Source organism: Hypanus sabinus, chromosome 19, assembly GCF_030144855.1.
Source record: "Hypanus sabinus isolate sHypSab1 chromosome 19, sHypSab1.hap1, whole genome shotgun sequence".
NCBI classification, from domain to species: Eukaryota; Metazoa; Chordata; class Chondrichthyes; order Myliobatiformes; family Dasyatidae; genus Hypanus; species Hypanus sabinus.
The window spans coordinates 10,180,314-10,198,212 of NC_082724.1; the positions used below are offsets into that span (position 1 = coordinate 10,180,314).

The following is a 17,899-nucleotide window of genomic DNA, read 5'->3' on the forward strand; positions in this document are numbered from 1 at the left end:
GGTAAATGTAATGTTAGCATTCATTTCAAGAGACTAGAATATAAAAGTAAGATGTAATGTTGAGAGTTTATAAAGCACTGGTGAGGCCTCACTTGGAGTTTTGTGACCAGTTTTGGGCCCCTTATCTTAGCAGGGGTGTGCTGAAACTGGAGAGGGTTCAACGAGGTTGGCGAACATAATTCCAGGATTGAATGGCTTGTCATATGAAGAGCATTTGATGGCTCTGGGCCTGCATTCAGAAGAATTGAAACCTATCGAATGGTGAAAAGTCTTGATAGAGTAGATGTGGAGAGGATGTTTCCTATGGTGAGAGAGTCTTAAGACTCGAGGGTGCACCCTCAAAATAGGGGGCGACTATTGAGAATGGAGATGAGGAGGAATTTCTTTAGCCAGAGATTGGTGAAACTGGAATTCTTTGCAACAAGCCGCAGGCCAAGTCATTATGTATATTTTAAGGCAGAGGTTGATAGATTCTTGTTTGGTCACGGCATGAAGAGATATGGGGAGAAGGCAGGAGATTGGGACTGATAGGAAAATTGGATCAGTCACAATGAAATGGTGGAGCAGTCTTGATGGGCTAAATAGCCAAAATCTGCTCCTATATCTTATAGACTTGTGGTCTTATTACCTCTCTTGCTGAACTCTGTAAATGCACAATGTTGTGTATTTACAGAGAAACCTGTGGGGGAGGGGGTGTTTGGGTTTAGTTCCCTCAACAGTTGAGGAGACAGGATTTTCCTTCTGTGAATGTATGGGCTTCTTCAGGTGCTCTAGCTTCCTCCCACATTACAAAGGTAATTGGTTAGTAGCTTAATTGGTCATTGTAAATTGTCTTGTGATTAGGTTGAGGGTTAAATAAGTGGGTTGCTTAGTGATGTAGCTCATTTGGCCAGATGGGCATATTCCAGGTTATATCTCTGAATTTAAAAAAAATAGGTGAGGATACAGGGGACTAGCAAGTAGCTAATGTTACTCCATTCATCCAGAAGGTAACTAGGGATAATCCTAGAAACTAGACTAGCAAATTTTGCATTAGTGATAGGGAAGTTACTGTAGAGATTTCTCAGCAATAGGATTTATGAGCATTTGGAAAACAATGGTCTGATTAGGAAGAGGCAGCTTGGCTTTGTGAGTGGTGAGTCATGTCTTGATTGAGTTTTTTTGACAAGGTTGATGGGTAGAGTTGTGGATGTTATCTACACAGATTTTAGTAAGGCTTATCCAGAAGATTAAGATGCATGGGATATATGGTGAATTGGCGGTTTGGATTTTGGACTGGCTTGCCTATACAAGACAGGGTAGTGGTCGAAGAAATTTGTTCTACCCAAAGGTTTGTGATTAATGATGTTCTGCAAGGATCTGCACTGTGTTCTGCTGTTTGTGATGTATCTAAATGACCTGGATGAAAATGTAAATAGGTGGATTAGTAAATTAGCAGATGATATGAAGATTAGTGGGGTTGTGGATGGTGTTGAAGACTGGCAAAGAATACAACAAGATGTAGATCAGTTGCAGATTTGGGTGTAGAAATGGCAGATGGAATTTAATCTGACCAAATGTGAAGTATTGCACCTTGGTAGATTAAAATTTGAAGAGACAGTACACTGAAGGGCAAGATCCTTAATAGTGATGGTGAACAGAAAGACGTTGGGGTCCAAGTTCGTACCTCCCTGAAAGTGCCTCCACAGGTTAATAGGATGATTCAGAGGGCTTATGGATTGCTTGCTTTTATTAGTCAAGGTATTGAGTTCAAGAGTCAGAAAGTTATGTTATAGCTTTATAAAACTCTAGTTCGGCTGCATCTGGAGTATTACATACAGTTCTGCTCACCCCATTATTGGAAGGTTGTTGAGGCTTTGGAGAAGTACAGAAAAGTTTTATCAGGATGCTGCCTAGATTAGAGGGCATTTGCTGTAGTGACGGGTTGGACAAACTTGGGTTGTTTTCTCTGGAGAGGTGGAGGGTGAGCGGAGATCTGTTGGGAGTATATAAGATTATATGAGACACACTGTCTACCTGCTCTATATTTTCCCAGGGTTGAAATGTCTAATACCAGAGTACATGTATTAAGGTGAGAAGAGTCATTTCAAAGGAGATGTGAGGGGCAGATCTATTTTTTTTTAAATTTAGAGAGAGTAGAGGGTACCTGGAATGCACTGCATGGGGTGGTGGTAGAGGCAGAAACATAGGAGACTTACTAAGAGACATTTAGATAGGCACATAAATGTGAGGTAAATGGAAGGATATGGAGTTTGTGTGGCAGAAGAGATTTGTTTAGATGCCCATTTGATTACTAATTTAATTGGTCTGGCACAACTTTATGATCCAAAAGGCCTGTTCCTGTGCTGTACTGTTCTATGCTCCAGTAAGTCTAGGACTTGAAAAACAAAAGGAAGCCTTGACTGAAACCTGACAGTGGTTAGAGGTGTGTTGTACACTGTGGAATGTGTGAATTCTTGGACTTTGTTTTCTCGGTTATAAGCTTAAATAAAGCCAAGTATTCCATTCACCAGTTGTAAGTGACGTGAGTCCAGCAAAACAGTTGTAATAACATTTTTTCATGCTTTATCTCAGACTTTTGACAATAAAATATTTTTTTGAAGGGAATATTTTTTTCCAGCTCTGGTGCAGCTGGCTCAAGGATATAATAGCAGAGCTATTAAGTTGGAAATTATTATTTAATGCCTTTTCCTTTGTTTTTGCATTATCAGGTTGCTCGTTGCAAGCAGCTGATTTGTGATCCAAGCTACGCACCCAAACTGGTGAAGAAGGTCGGGAAGGTTATCAGGGTCATTTGCATCCTTAGCCATCCAATCAAAAACACTAATGATTGTCATTCCTGTCAGATTATCATCCCACAGATGCAGGTCAACAGGAAGTCAGGTAACATTTAATAGAGCATAATTTACATCTAAGATCATAAGACATAGATGCAAGATTATACCAGTTGGCCCATCAAATTTGCTCCACTATTCCATCATGGCTAATTTATTTTCCCTCTCAACCCCATTCTTCTGCCTTCTCCCTGTAGCTTTTGACACCTTATCAAGACCCTGTCAACTTCTGCTTTAATATACCCAATGACTTGTTCTCCACAGCTGTCTGGCATTAGATTTACCACCTGACTTAAGAAATTCCTCCTCATCTCTGATCTAAAGGGACATCCTATTCTGAGGCTTTGCTCTCTGGTTCTAGGCACTCCCACTATTGGAAATATCCTTTCCATGTCCACTCTTTCTAGGCCTTTCAATTTTTAGTAGGTATATATTTAGTATGAAGGAAAGGGAAATGTGTAGGCTGGGTAGTATTTTTGTGGCAATTACAGTAATATCTGCAAAGTTGAAAATACAGACAAGTTGTACTGGTGTCACATGGGAAAATGGCAAACTATGAAAGGCTAAAGTTTCATCAGATTCTGACAAAGCACAAACATCTGGCAATTTGTCAATCCACCACTGGCCTTCACTGTATGAGTTAAAGCAAAATACAGAAACTTTGACACCTAACCAATCACCGGTCATCACAATTTGCATGTGTCTCAGAATTTGGCACAGTAGTGTAGTGGTTTAGCATAATGATATCACAGCACCAGCGACTATGGTTCAATTCCCTCAGCTGCCTATAAGGAGCTTATACGTTCTCCCCATCACCGCATGGGTTTCCTCCAGGTGCTCTGGTTTCCTCCCACATTCCAAAGACGTACTGGTTTTTGGGTTAATTGCTCACAAGGCTTGCTATTGTGCTATATCTCTAAATAAAAATAGAAATCATCTCTCTCTGCACAGCTTAACATCTGTTTGCTATATGTCCAAGTTTAAACTGAAGGATCACAGGATCACAGGCTTCGGGTAGTCACAGGACTGCTGGTGTCTGTCTAATGGTACTTCGACAGAAATGTATGTCATCTTGAAAGGAAAAATCAGAATCACTTTAATGCCAGTATGTCAAGCATACCAGAATTGATTGTGGTTCAGTGCCAAGCATAAAACATAGGACGGACAATACCATAACAGATAACACAGTAGCAACCAGCAGTTTACAGGATAATCGTGCAAACAGTCATGAGCAATCAACAATTAACAGAAAGGTCACATGTGCAAATGTCAATACTTAAATGTGAACAGATGAACAGACTCATTATCAACAGAGCAAGGAGACCAGGAAAGTTCTAAGTACATTTATTACCAAAGTCTGTATAAAATATCCAGCCTTGAAATTTGTCTCCTTACAGGCAACCACAAAAGAGAAATCCAATAGAAACCATTTTTTTTTTTTTAAAAAGACCGCAAAATACCCAATGTGCAGAAAAAACAAATTGTACAAAAGCAAGCAAATAACTAAAGTTCAAGAAGGTATGATAAAGCCAGTCATCACTGCAGCCAATTAGGTAACCCATATATCCAGGCCATGGTCTTAGTTCAGTGCAGAGATGAACAAACCTCACGGAACAGCGAGCTGAACTGGCCCATCCCTTGTCTTCAGCCCTGACACCCTGACTTTTTCCAATTTGTTTCGGCGCTTAAATTGTTCCTTGCTCTCCAGATCAAAAGACTATTGTGCAGGGACAGTTTAGATATTATACCTGAGGGAGTTTTATTGAGAAGCTGGATAGCTACAGAAAAGAAGCTTCAGAGCTGACGTGTTGTCCTGGTGGTGATGGACTTATCGTGACTTTCTGATCGCTATTTGATGAATAGGTAATTCCTACGGTGGGTGAAGTCAGCAGTAATATTTTCAGCTATTTTCTTCATTCTGGTGATGAATAGATTTTTTAATGTCAGAATAATGGGAAAAAGTATATGAATTGTATAATTTTGCTGAATCACCTTGTGTTTTACAGAAAGTGTTAACAAATTAATTATTTCTTCAGATATCTATGTTTGCCTCGTATCATACACACACAACGTGGCAGCTGAAGGAAAGTACATCGCCATCGTTAGCACCACAGTGGAGACCAACAATCCTGAAAAGGAAGTTCAGCCAGCATTAGAGCTTTTGGAACCCATTGACAAATCGTAAGGCATTTCTCTGTCTGAGATTGTAACAATGGTTGGATTAATGCACAGGAGTCTCTTACACACAATTTCCTCTAAACTTTCTTCCAAACCCCTCTGTGTAACTTTTTCTTTGTACTTGCCTGGCTTTCCTTAATGTGTAGACCTCACAATTGTATTTGTGGACTCCACATTCTTTGGGTTAAACAATTCCTTCAATAATCATTGAAATTACAAATAGCTATCTTAAATTGAATGGCCCACAAGTGAAAATTACTTCTCAAGTTTGACCCAAGCAATGGACAAGAAGTACATTGTCTTCTGTAGTAAGGATCTGGCTATTGGAGAAACAAAGTAAGGGAATCTTTGAGGCAGTGTTAGATTTTAATCTTAGGTGCCACATCCACTTGATGTGAAATAGGATATAGTTGCTTTGCAGACTAGGTTCATTATAGATTGTCTTCAGATTATGAATTCCCAATTTATGGGTGCCCGTACTTAAGAACAAGCTGGGGTGTACCTGCATATGTTCATCCCAATGATCAGCAGAACTAGTTTCCCCTCTCTCAACTTTCAGGTATTGTTCATGATATTGTCTTGTGTCTTTTGATGCCATTCATTACAATATCTGGAGAGGTGTGCTGGGCATATCAAGTGGTTCTTGTTTATTTTGTGACTTATGGGGTGTAAAAATGAACCCCATTAGTAACTCTGATTCAGCATGTAGATTGATACTGGTAGTGAGAACATTGTCTAGGGAAAAGAAACTAATCCTGGAGTTTAGACAAGTGATACATGATTTTATTAATAGCTATAATATTCTGGGTGAGACTTTTATTTCCTCTAACTGGCATATCCTTAACAGGGGCACACTTAGGGCGGGGGGAGATGGTGGTGGGGAAGGATGGTCAACCATTTAGAAATGGGATGAGAAATTCATTGTTTCACTTAGGAATGTGCACCTTTGGAATTCACTTGAGATAAGTGAGATGGATATATTTTTTGGATAATTAAGAAATTTGAGAATTTGGAGATTTAGCATGAAAATGGATTTGAGTTGCAGAATTTTATTGAGTGATGAAGTAACTCTGTGCTATACAGTACTGTACAAAAGTCTTGGGCATATGTATATAGTTAGGATGCGTAAGACTTTTGCACAGTATTGCAGTAATTTTGTTTTGCACTGTACTGCTGCTGTAAAAAAAAAAAAAACCCCCACAAATTTCATGACATGAGAGTGATGATCAACCTAATTCTCTATTGTGGACTGAGAGTGAGATGGGGGCAGGGAGAGAGGAATCATGGTTATGGTTGGGAAAAGGGGAAGGGAGAGGGGAGGGAATGGGAAGTACCAGAGGGACATTCTGTAATGATCAATAAGCCAATTGTTTGGAGTCAAGTGACCTTGTCTGGTGTCTCAGGGCTGGCTGCACTACATCCTCTGCCCCAGCACTCCTCCTCTGTCACCCATCCCACATTCTTCCTGCGGCGCTCCACGTTGACAAATACAATACTGTGCAAAAGTCTTGGGCATCCTGCTATATATATGTTTGTCTAAGGCTTTTGCACTATGCTTTATATAGTGTATACCTGCTTCTATTTATACTTGAGATCCTTGAGGGAAGGGAAATCAAACTGCCTTTCTCAGCATCTCACTTAGCTGCTGTGAAATAACCAGCATTAAAAGTGAATAAGCCAGTAGAGGGACCCTTTCACTTGTGACTGAATCAGATACGTTTCTACTCTTCTGTATACATCCTCAAATACTTTTGTCTTTGATCTCTCTTCAAAATCTATTCTCTGGAAACTAATCTCTTCAACCCCACCCCACTTTATGTGAGCGGTCTTGAGGGTCCATGCTGTTTTTAGCCTTTGGTTGTGTACCATCGCAGGGGCACAACTAGTAGAGCTATTGTCTTGAGTTCAAAAGAGCTGGGTTTAATCCTTGGCCATGCAATCTTCGTCCATTCTCCCTGTGACAGCATGGGTTTCTTCCAAGTACTCTCAGTTTCAAAGTTCAAAGTACATGTATGTTTCCATATACAATCCTGAAATTCATTTTTTGTAGGCATTCACAGTAAATACAAAGAAATAGAATAAAATCAATGAAAAACAACCCACAATGATACTGACAAACAATCAGGTGCAAAAGACAACAAACTGCAAATACAAAAACAAACAGCATAGTCATCATAAATAATAAATGTTGAGAATGTGAGATGAAGAGTCCTTGAAAGTGAATCCATATGTTGTGGGAACAGTTCAGTGTTAAGATGTGTGAAGTTATCCACTCTGGTTCAGGAATGTGATGATTGAGGGCTAATAACTAGGGGTAATGTAGTTTCCACTCATATTTCAAATGTATAGATTAATTGGCTACTGTAAGTTGTGCCTAGGTCATAGGTGAGTAGTAGAATCTGGGGAGAGTTGATCAGAGTGAATAGAGGTGTTAATGTAAATATGTGCTTGATAGCCAGCACAGGCAGAATGGCCTGTTTCTGTGCTGTATTACTCTTAAAAACAACTGTTTTTCTTTCCAGATCCATTGTCTCTAGCTTCAGTTCGACCACTGACAGAAGCCTCCTACACATGTAACTCCTGTACTTGACTTGTCCAATACTTTCCTATATGGTCTTCATCATTCCTGTAACTTTCACAATCTTTGTGTTATATAAAACTCTGGCCATGCTTTTTCTTATTACCCATACTGACCCCTAGTTAAGGTCTCTATTTTAAAGTTATCATCCATGTTCTCATCACCCTCTCTGCTACCTTTTACAAATCTGCTTCTAAATGTTTTAGAACTTTTTCAATTCTCACTGACACCTCAGCTGCCAAAGCCTGATGCTCACTCTTAAATTTCACGACCTGCACCTCTTCTCCTACCTTGCAGTAAAAGCCTTATTCTTTGAATCGTTGGGTCGTCTATAAAGATAGGTTGAGCGAGCTATGGCTTTTCTCTTTGGAGCAAAGGAGGATAAGAGTTGACTTAATGATAAGAAACATAGATGGAGTAGATAGCCAGAGATTTTTTATGCCATGGACCAATTACGCTAGATAAGGGATCCAGGGGTTGGTGGGGGCAGGTTGGGAGCCCCTGCTTTAAAGGTGATTAGAGGAAAGTATATGCGACGAGGTGAGGATTGGTTTCATATTTTGATTTGAATATCTGTTCAAGATTTCGGATTGCTGTATATTTGTTAGACATCAAAAACCTCAAATTTGCATTTATTTTTCCAGGTTTGTTTCGATCAGTGACTTGTACCAGCCAACAGATGATGGAAAAGAAAGTCAGGTAGGGAGTTGATGATTGCAATGAATGAAAATGGGTGTGGCTAACTAATTCAACAACCCTAAAGTGTGCTGAAACTCCTGTCAAAATAAAGCTTCTGAAATGTGGCTAGGAACTCAATTTTGCATGGTTTTCCAAATAGCATTAGAAAGCCCAAGTTCAGATCACTGAAGCTGCTAATGTTTATCAGGGGATAAGGTTCTTTACTGTAAAAGAAATATAAAAGTGAAACCACCTGTTCAAAGTAATCTTATTATCAGAGTATATGTATGTCACCGTATACTACCCTGAGATACATTTTCTTGTGGGCAATCAAAGTAGCTCAAAGAAATACAATTGGATCAATGGAAAAACTACACACGCTGACAAACAACCAATGTGAAGTGGTGCAAATATAAAATAAATAATAATTAATAATGCTGAGAATATGAGTTGTAGAGTCCTTTGAGTCCATTAGGTTGTGGATTCAGTTCAGTGTTGAGGTGAGTGAAGTTCAAGCATGCAGAGTCTCGGTAACTGTCGCAGGCACCGTCTGAAACCACCTCAGCATCTCCCCATTCCAGGTCCCCCTCCACTGAAAGGTTTGGAGATGCAGCCCAGCCAGGAATAAAAATTGATGACCTGAGACATGCAGGTTTGAGTGACTGACTGTCTTGAAATCTGTATCATTTGCTTGAAGATTTGATGAGTTAACCATGTTTGAACAATTGTCTCAGTTGGTAAGTTGCTGCTGACGTGATGTGTTAAGTTGTGAACTATAGATTCTGCCTTGGACTTTGCTTCAGTATTCTAGGTTAGAACGTGGAAGAAATGTCAAAAGGGTTTAATATCAATGAGCCATGGGTTCAAACACCGTCAATAAAACTGAGTTTATTTTATTGAAGAAATACAGCACCGTGATGGGCCTTTCCATCCCAATGAGCCTGTGCTGTCCAGTTACACCCATGTGACAAATTAACTTAGTAACTTGTATATCTTTAGAATCTGCGAGGGAATGGGGGCACCGAGAGGAAACCCGTGCAGTCAGATGGAGAACATACCAATTCCTTACAGACTGTGGAGGAATTGAATCCAGGTTGCTGGCTCTGTAATAGAATTATGCTAACCACTATACTACTGTGCTGCACCTCAATCCTTTTACAGTTCCAGCGACCTAGGTTCAATCCTGACCTCCAGTGCTGTTTGTGTAGGGTTTGCACGTTCTCCCTGTGACCTTGTGTATATTTACTTTCCTCCCACACCCCAAAGACCTAAGGGCTGATGGCTAAGTTGCTGCTGTAAATTGCCCCTCATGTAGTTGAATGGTAGCAGCTGGGGGAAAAATTAGGAATGTGGGGTGAATAACGGGGATAAATTAGTTGGGGATTGAAACTGCACTACAAGCTGGTCTAGACTCTTATGGGCCGAATGATCTTTTGTGTCATAAGGAGATGTCCAACCTGGAAAAGAAATTGCGTAGCAATAGGATACAAAATGTATCGGAATCTCAATCCTGCCAGGAACAAACTTAGTCACATGAGATGGACAGATTTACCAGCAAGGATTTACTAATCTCAAAACATTTCCGATTTTGTGAGTTAACCTATCACTCTGCAGCTTGAAAGGCCCCGCAGCAGAGAAGATGAGGAAGGGTTGAGGTGATATATAAGTTTGTTGCAATGAAAAATCACTGGTAAATGAGGTGCAATGTTTGCAGCAATTGCTTTTTTCTGGAAGAAAAAAGTGGTGATGAAAACTTGCACACTCGGCCAGTTTACTAAGTACACCTGCTTGTTGATGCAGATATCTAATCAGCCAATCGTGGGGGTAGCCCAATACATAAAATCATGCAGACATGGTCAGGAGGCTCATTTGTTCAGATGAAACATCAGAATGGGGAAGAAAGATGATTTAAGTCACTTTGACAGTAGAATGATTGTGCCATAAGGGGTGGTTTGAGTATCCCAGAAACTGCTGAGCTCCTGGGATTTTCACGCACAACAGTATTTACAGTTAATAGAGAATGGAGTGAAAAATAGAAAACATCCAGTTAGTGGTTGTTCTGTGGGCAAGAGCGCTTTGTTAATGAGAGGTCAGAGGAGATGAGCCACATTGGTTCAAACTGACGGGAAGGTGACAGTAAAAATAATCATGCAGAGTGCAGAAGATTATTTCTAAATGCACAACGTATTGAAACTTGAAGTGGATGGGCTACAGCAGCAGAAGATCATGAACATGCACTCAGTGGCCACTTTATTGGGTCCTTCCTTTACCTAATAGAGTTGCCACTGATTGTACTTTTTACAAGGTGGAAACTGGCCCTTTGGCCCAACTCTTCCATGCCAACTGTGTTGCGCAGCAAGTATGTTCCATCTGCCCATGGTTGGCCCATAGCCCTCTAAACCTCTCCATGTACTCATCTAGATCGCACATGTCTCCATGACTGTTTAAGAGTTTGTTCTTTGCTTACAGATTTTCATCTCTAATTCTTACGATGCAACTACCCACTTTGAGACGACCTGTGATGACATAAAGAGCATTTACAAACGGATGACAGGCAGTGACTTCGACTTTGAGAACATGAAGCGCAAACAGAACGACGTGTTTGGAGATGATGCGTAGTATATGTTCTCCACACTGCACTCCCTTCAACAGCACTTTCACATGAGAATTACTGACAAAATTGTTAGTGGGTTAGATTGTTATTTACAGAAATACGTGCAGTTGTCCAAAGAAACTCCTGGCTCTTCGATCTGGTTTTCATATCTTCTGCTTTTCTTCAGATTGGGGGAAGGGGCAGGGAAGATGAATCAAGATTCTATGTTCAGACTGATCAGTGGGACCCTGTTGAGATTATTCGTGGGTATCATACATTAGTATCGCTTTTACGGTGAAATCAGTCTTGAGGCCCAGCTATCTGAAGCTTAGGTCTCCCTTTCACTAAATGCCTAAATTTTGTATGGGAGTAAATTCCACATCTTCTGCTGAGTGCTGAATACCATTGCTGTGAATTTTCCCTTCTCTGGCTCTGCCACCGTGCATAGTAGATTGACAGACTAAGCATCCTTTTACACAACACTACAAGTGCATGGTTAAATCTACTGATAAAATCCAGTTAAGCCTTTGCTATTTCGTAAATATTTCTAATCAATGGGGGGGGGGGGGATGATCAGTATCTGTCTCAAATACTCCCAATGACTTGACCTCCACAAATTAAGAACCTATTAACCTCCTCTTTAAACATATCCAGTGACTCCCACTGAGTCACCATCCTCTGCTGAAGAAATTTCTCATCCCAGCTCTAAAGAGATGTCTGTTATTTTGAGTCTGTGCCATCAAATCCTAGACTCTGTTAATAATGGAAACTTCCCTTCTATGCAGACCTTTCTGCTTTCAGTAAATCTTAATGGGATTTTCTCCCCCACCCCCCATCCTTTTGAATTTCCATCAAGTACAGGCTCAGAGACATCACATGCTCCTCATTCATTAAGCCTTTCATTCCCAGGATCATTCTTGTGAATCTTCATATCTATCCTATCAAGGTTAAATGGGACCAGTTTGATGAGCACTTTGACTATCATGGACATGTTGGGCTGAAGGGCTTGTTTCCATCCTCTGTGATTAATGTAGAATGCATTTAAATGGGTCAGCATAGACTCACTTGCATGCTGAATCATTCTGTGATTTTTATTTATTGAAAAACATTTATGAAAACTCAAACTTAATGCCTTTGGAGATTTATAGCAATCCCTTTCCATCAGGGCTAATTAAAGGATGCAGAGCGATATTAACAGAGGAAGATTTTTATTGAGCACATTGTGAAACACTGGGGTTGTTTTTCTTCGATGGTTTGGTAGAAGCTAGCACTTGCCCTTTTACTGAAGGGACCACTCTTTCCGTCTTTAAAGCCCCCCCCCTCCACCAACTATTCCCATGGCCTTTCCCTGAGCTCAGGTGAGTCAGAGAGAAGCAAGTTGCAGTGACCTGAGCAAAGACCTCGAAACAAAGGACCAAAAAACCAAGGTTTTTCATTCTCAAAGTGTCATTATAATGTTACACAAGTTACTGCAACATAACAGACCAGGACTGACTGGTGCAACAAACAATGTTGAACATTAATCCTTTGAGATCTTTTTTCCATGGATTGACAAATATTTATATTGGTTGGTCTGTCATCAATAGTTTGCATAAGCCCCTAGATGACGTCCTGTTTGAAGAAGAGGCAAAAAGACACTTAATTCTTTTCATTTTCTTTCACTGTTCTTAATACCAAATTGGCTGAAACACTGGTTGAAAACTAGAAATGTGGAAAGAAACAGAGGTAGGAAGGAAAGTCCAGAATCCTGAGAGTTGTTGTGGGTTCCAGAAACTAGATCCCAAAGAAGTTTATAAATTGCCTAATTTTTAAAAATGTAATGGCAGAAACATTTTCTCATGTGAAAGAGCAAGTAGACTGTTTTAATTAAAAAGGTTTAAAATAACTTGTTTATGATGTGACATAACTGGATTTGACTCGATGTGTATGGGTATAGCTCCTTAGTATCTCATGCTTTATAGAGAGTTTCTGCCCTGTAGCTGAGAGCTTGCATTTTACCTGTGGTGAATACTCGTATTTCCATGCACATTACCCTACATCTCCTATAGAGTAAAACTGGAAATGGCAGTCAGCATAATAACTTATTTATTCCCACACACTAGTTAACCAACTGGAGTAACTCCGGTCAGTGTTAACTAGTTCTGCTTTGTTCTATCCTCTAGAAAGCTGTGTACACATGCAAAGCAAAATATTCCCATGACAGAATGACAACTTTATGAATTCCTTTAAATCCATTATTCATCTTGTTTATTTAGTTACTAGGTTCTCTAAGCTCCCTAAATTTCAAATGTTAATTTGATTTATTCTTGATTGGTAACTTACAGTAAACAATAATAATATCTATACAATCTGGGGACCTCTTTGAAGATGGACTGAGAAGAACCAATGAGGAGTACTTTGAGGGATTGGGTCAGAGGAGTTTTGGAGTATGTCTTTTGTGTCAGTAACTTGGACTCAGAAATTAAATGCACAGTGGTCTGTTTTGCATCTGATACCAAAGTAGGAATGACCTGTTATTAAGGCAGTGACTTGGGCAAGGTGCATTAACTAGACATTAGATGGTGTTTCACAAAAGGGGATCTTTAGTTACGCTGCAAAATGAAGTGGTTAAAGACCAACTTGAAAGGGATCTCAGAATTTTATTAAAAGTGGAAGCTAAACATACAAGCAGCAAAGGTTAAATACGAAACTCACTTCTTGAGTGCTATGCAGCATGGTGGTGTGGTGAGTAGAGCCATGAGTTCCCAGGTTCAGTCCTGACCTTTGTTTCTCCCTGAGTGTGTGGGTTTCCCTCAGGTGTTCCATCCCAGTTTCCTCCCCACCCTGAAAACTTGCAGTCAAGTATGTTAATTGTTCACTAAAAATTTCCCTTTGTGTGTAGGTGGGTTGTAGAATCTAGTAGAGGTGCTGGTTGATAAGAATGTGTGTGGAGATCCTGTCAGAGTGAGAAATGGCATTGGTATTTGGTTTCTTATTTCCTCCACTTAACATAGGAATTGGTCAAAAATGTCATAGTGCATACTGGACACTCATCTCTCCTGTGTATCCAAGTTGCCCTACCTTGAAGCTTTGCTGGCAAAGACTTTCACTTAATCTTTACCTCATCCAATCAAACGAGACTTGAGCACCACTAGAGAGTCAGTACCTTCACAGTAGAGGCCAGATGCATTTTTGTGTGGTGACACCGTTCTCAGATCTTAACTAAAAGTTTAATACAGTATCACTACAAATTTCCATCAATACCCAATAGGTTGTTGTCAGTAGCATAAACTACTTTTTAAACCAAGTTGACAGAGCTTCTTTAACGACAGCCGCATATCAGTGTAATGAAGTAAGCAGAGAACATTGTCAAAGCCCTGTCACGCAGTCAGAAGTCCCGTACTGGGGTTCCAATACAATTGGGAGTCCAGTACCAATAACAATTTTAACAATCTGTACCAATACAATTTTAAAAACTGATAAACATGCATGGAATTCTGCAGGAACTCAGCAGTTCAGGTAGCATTTTTGTAGGGGAATAAACAGTAGACATTTTGGGCCAAGAGTCTTGTCTGAAGTTCTAATGAAGAGTCTGGGCCTGAAATGTTAAGTGTTTATTCCCCTCCAGAGATGTTGCCTGACCTGCAGAGTTCCTCCAGCATTTTATGTGTTTTGCACTGGCTTTCCACCAGCTGCAGAATCTCTTGTGTTTACAATAAAAACAGATCAATTGATTACTCTTAAGTTTACTGTTTATACTGTTTATACTGTTTCTCAAACTTTGTCTTGTTTTCCTATATGATTCATGCCTTAGTAATTAATATATTTATTCTGGACATTTGTGGGACAGCCAGAGTTTTAGAAAGGCATTATCTGAATGCAAGCCCAAAGAACAGTCATGGCTATGAAATGATGAACCTGCTTATTGAGAACTAGCAGAGAACTCCTTGTTCTGAACATTATAGACTGTTGGACCTTCGCTGGTACAAGCAACCTTCCCTTGTGGTTTTGGGAACTAAGTGTGCTGGCAGGTGTTCTTTCACACCATGTTCATTGTTCAAACAAGCACAGTTTCCTACAGGGACCATTGGGTAATAAGAGAACCATCATCACCCACCTTCCATCACAGTATACCCTCAGCATTTCTCATAATGGCCAAGTTAGATTGGGATTTCCGCAGCATGGCTCTGCATTATCCAAACAATGTAGTGTACGTAGCTATAGATTTTGTGGGACCCTTCACTATCAACAGCAGAGGAAAGAAAAGGACAAGTCTATTTATGGTCAGAATGGTGTGAACACGGCACCCTGTCAATGAGGTTTTTTGTTCAATTCATTTTAAAGATCCTTGTGCTATAACATGATAGTGTTCATAACCTATTCACGGATTCATATCTTAAAGTTCTGTCGGAATACATGCTTGCTGTGTGTCCACTGTTGCTCTCTGATGTAGAATTGCTTGTCTTAAATGGCTTGTGTATTGCTCTGTACTGTAAACACTGTTGTAAGAAACAGCTGACAACATTCTCCTATCCTGACCTGAATTATCAAATATTAAAGTATTTAAAAACTAAGGCAGTGTTTTCTGTAGTTTCTGTTCAAACATGGTCACCTGATAATATACGCAAGTTTCTAAGCCTTAACATAAAGTACCCATATTTCCAAATGACATTTCCTTTTCTGTTTCTTTGACTTTTTCCATGTTTACTTATGACTTTTTCATGGGATTAAAATGTCTTAATACCAGAGGCATTAATTTAAGGTGGTGGGGGCAAGTTCAAAGGAGATGGGCAGGGCAAGTTTTTGCAGAATAGTAGATGCCTGGAACGTGCTACCTCAGGTATGAGGTGGAGACCAATATGATGGAGTTGTTCAAGAAGCTGTTAAAAAAATTTCTCTTTGGAAATGGAAGAATATGGACATTTCATAAGCAGAAGGGATTAGTTTATTTGGGCATCTGATTACTAATTTAGTTTGGTACAACATGGACCAACGTTGTCTGTTCAATGTGAGGCCATTTGGCCCATCAGGTCCATGCTGGCCTATAGAGCAATCGGATTCATCAACCAATATATCTGTTGTGTATCTTTCCCACATCTCCATTCAACTTCTCCTTGGATGCTGTCACTTCCCTACAAGCCCAGGACCAATTAACCCACCTTAATAATCTTTTGGGCTATGAGAGGAAACTCCGAGAGCACAGAACTGAGGATTGGACCTAGATCGCTGGTGCTGTGAGGCAGCAGCTCAGCATCAGAATTTAATTCTCGCTGTGCTCATGAAAAGTGACTTGTTTTTCTTGTTAATCAGGTGAGGTGAAGGAGAAGGAAAAAGGGGGCCACTTGAAAAATAATTCTTCTCTTCCTGTCTCTGATGTTGGAAGTGTTTGGTTGTCAGTTGTTACCACCTCACTCAACTGTAACCATGGTCTGTTCTTGATTGTTAGAGAGGAAAAGACAGTTATACCAACATAGGATGGGTACATTGGGAAATTCGTATTTGGGTGGAGCAGTAGCAAAATGCAATTTGTATTTTACCTAACAGGGTGGCAGGCTAGTATAATACTTTACTGGTTATAAGATCACGATTCAATTCCCACTGCTGTCTGCAGGGAGTTTGTATATTCTCCCTGTGACAGTGTGGGTTTTCTCCAGGTGCTCCACGTTACAAAGATGTACAGGTGCTTGGATGGCAAGATTGTGGAGGCCAAGTGATTTGGTACATTTAAGGTGGAGGTTGATAAGTTCTTGATTAGTCAGGGCATCAAAGGCTATGGGGAGATGGCATGAGAATGGGGTTGAGAGGGATAATAAATTAGCCATGATGGAATGGCAGGGCAGACTTGATAGGCCAAATAGAAATTCTGCTCCTACATCTTATGGGTTAGGGTTAGTAACTTGTGGGCATTCTGTGAAATGTGTCAACTTTTGCAGGCTGCCCAGCACAATCTTAATGGATTTTGATTTGAGGTAATTGATGCTTTTCACTGTATGTTTGATATGCATGTGACATATAAAGCTAATATTTAAATGACTTTCACAGAATCAGGCCATTCAGCCCCCTGTGCCAAAACCAGCCCTTTGAACATTCCCCCTCAATCAGTTCTGAGGTTCACTGTTAGTTCTCTCCAAGTGTATTTCCATCTTATGCAAGTCACACTTGCCCTCAGCCACATATTCCAGTCTATTCCACAGATTTTCCTTCCCTGTTCTCTCCCCCTACTCTGCTACTTGAGCAAAATTATCTTAAACCTGTGTCGAGTCACCCAATATTACAATCCAAATTCCTCACTGATACACTGATCTATCAAGTGGTGTGTGTCTGAAAAGCTAAAACCTCAGCTGTGTTGTACGTTCCCTCAGTAAATTTATTTTTAGACAAGGCAGCTGACAATCATCTTGTTTATTCAAATACTTGCAAGAAATGCTGCCAGCCTGCCATCCCTGACAATGAAGGCAGCTAATTTGTCATAGATCACACTTGATGAAGGGCCTTGGCCCAAAACATCAACTGTTTATTCCCTCCCATAGATACTGCCTGACCTACTGTGTTCCTCTAGCTTTTCGTGTATGTGTGTGTTATTTAAGATTTCCAGTTCCTGCAAAACTTTTTGGATTTATCACCAGTTTTGTTTTCTGAGCTTCTTGTATGACTGACTAGGCAATCACCGGTTGGAATTCAGTTCCCACTGCTGTCTGAAGGGAATTTGGAAGTTCTGAGTTTCCTCTGGGTGCTCCAGTTTACTCCCACATTCTTGCAACGTACAGTTTTTAGGTTAATTGGTCATATGGTTATAATTGGGTGGCGTAGGCTTATTGGGCTGGAAGGGCCTTTTACCATGCTGTATCTCTGAATAATAAAATAACAAGGGAGATTGAGGTCAAGAGTGATAATGGTTTCTAGGTGGGAAGGGGCTGTCACCATGCTTTATCTAAATTAAATAAAGTTTAGTTCAAAGTAAAGTTATTATCAAAATACATATATGTCACCATATACAACCCTGAGATTAATTTTCTTGTAGGCATACTCAGTAAAACTATAGAATAATAATCATAACAG

At 40.0% G+C, this 17,899-nt stretch overlaps 1 protein-coding gene across 1 annotated transcript in view; it reads left to right on the top strand.

The window, feature by feature from the left end:
• Window positions 1-12,929, top strand: part of LOC132377722 (rab GDP dissociation inhibitor alpha-like) — a 65,255-nt gene extending 52,326 nt beyond the window's left edge. The window contains exons 8-11 of the mRNA XM_059943986.1: window positions 2,712-2,883; window positions 4,871-5,015; window positions 8,235-8,289; window positions 10,738-12,929. Of these exons, the coding sequence (XP_059799969.1) occupies window positions 2,712-2,883; window positions 4,871-5,015; window positions 8,235-8,289; window positions 10,738-10,887 (522 nt within the window). The 3' untranslated portion in view covers window positions 10,888-12,929. The remainder of the gene's footprint in view (window positions 1-2,711; window positions 2,884-4,870; window positions 5,016-8,234; window positions 8,290-10,737) is intronic.
• Window positions 12,930-17,899: the final 4,970 nt, after the last annotated feature.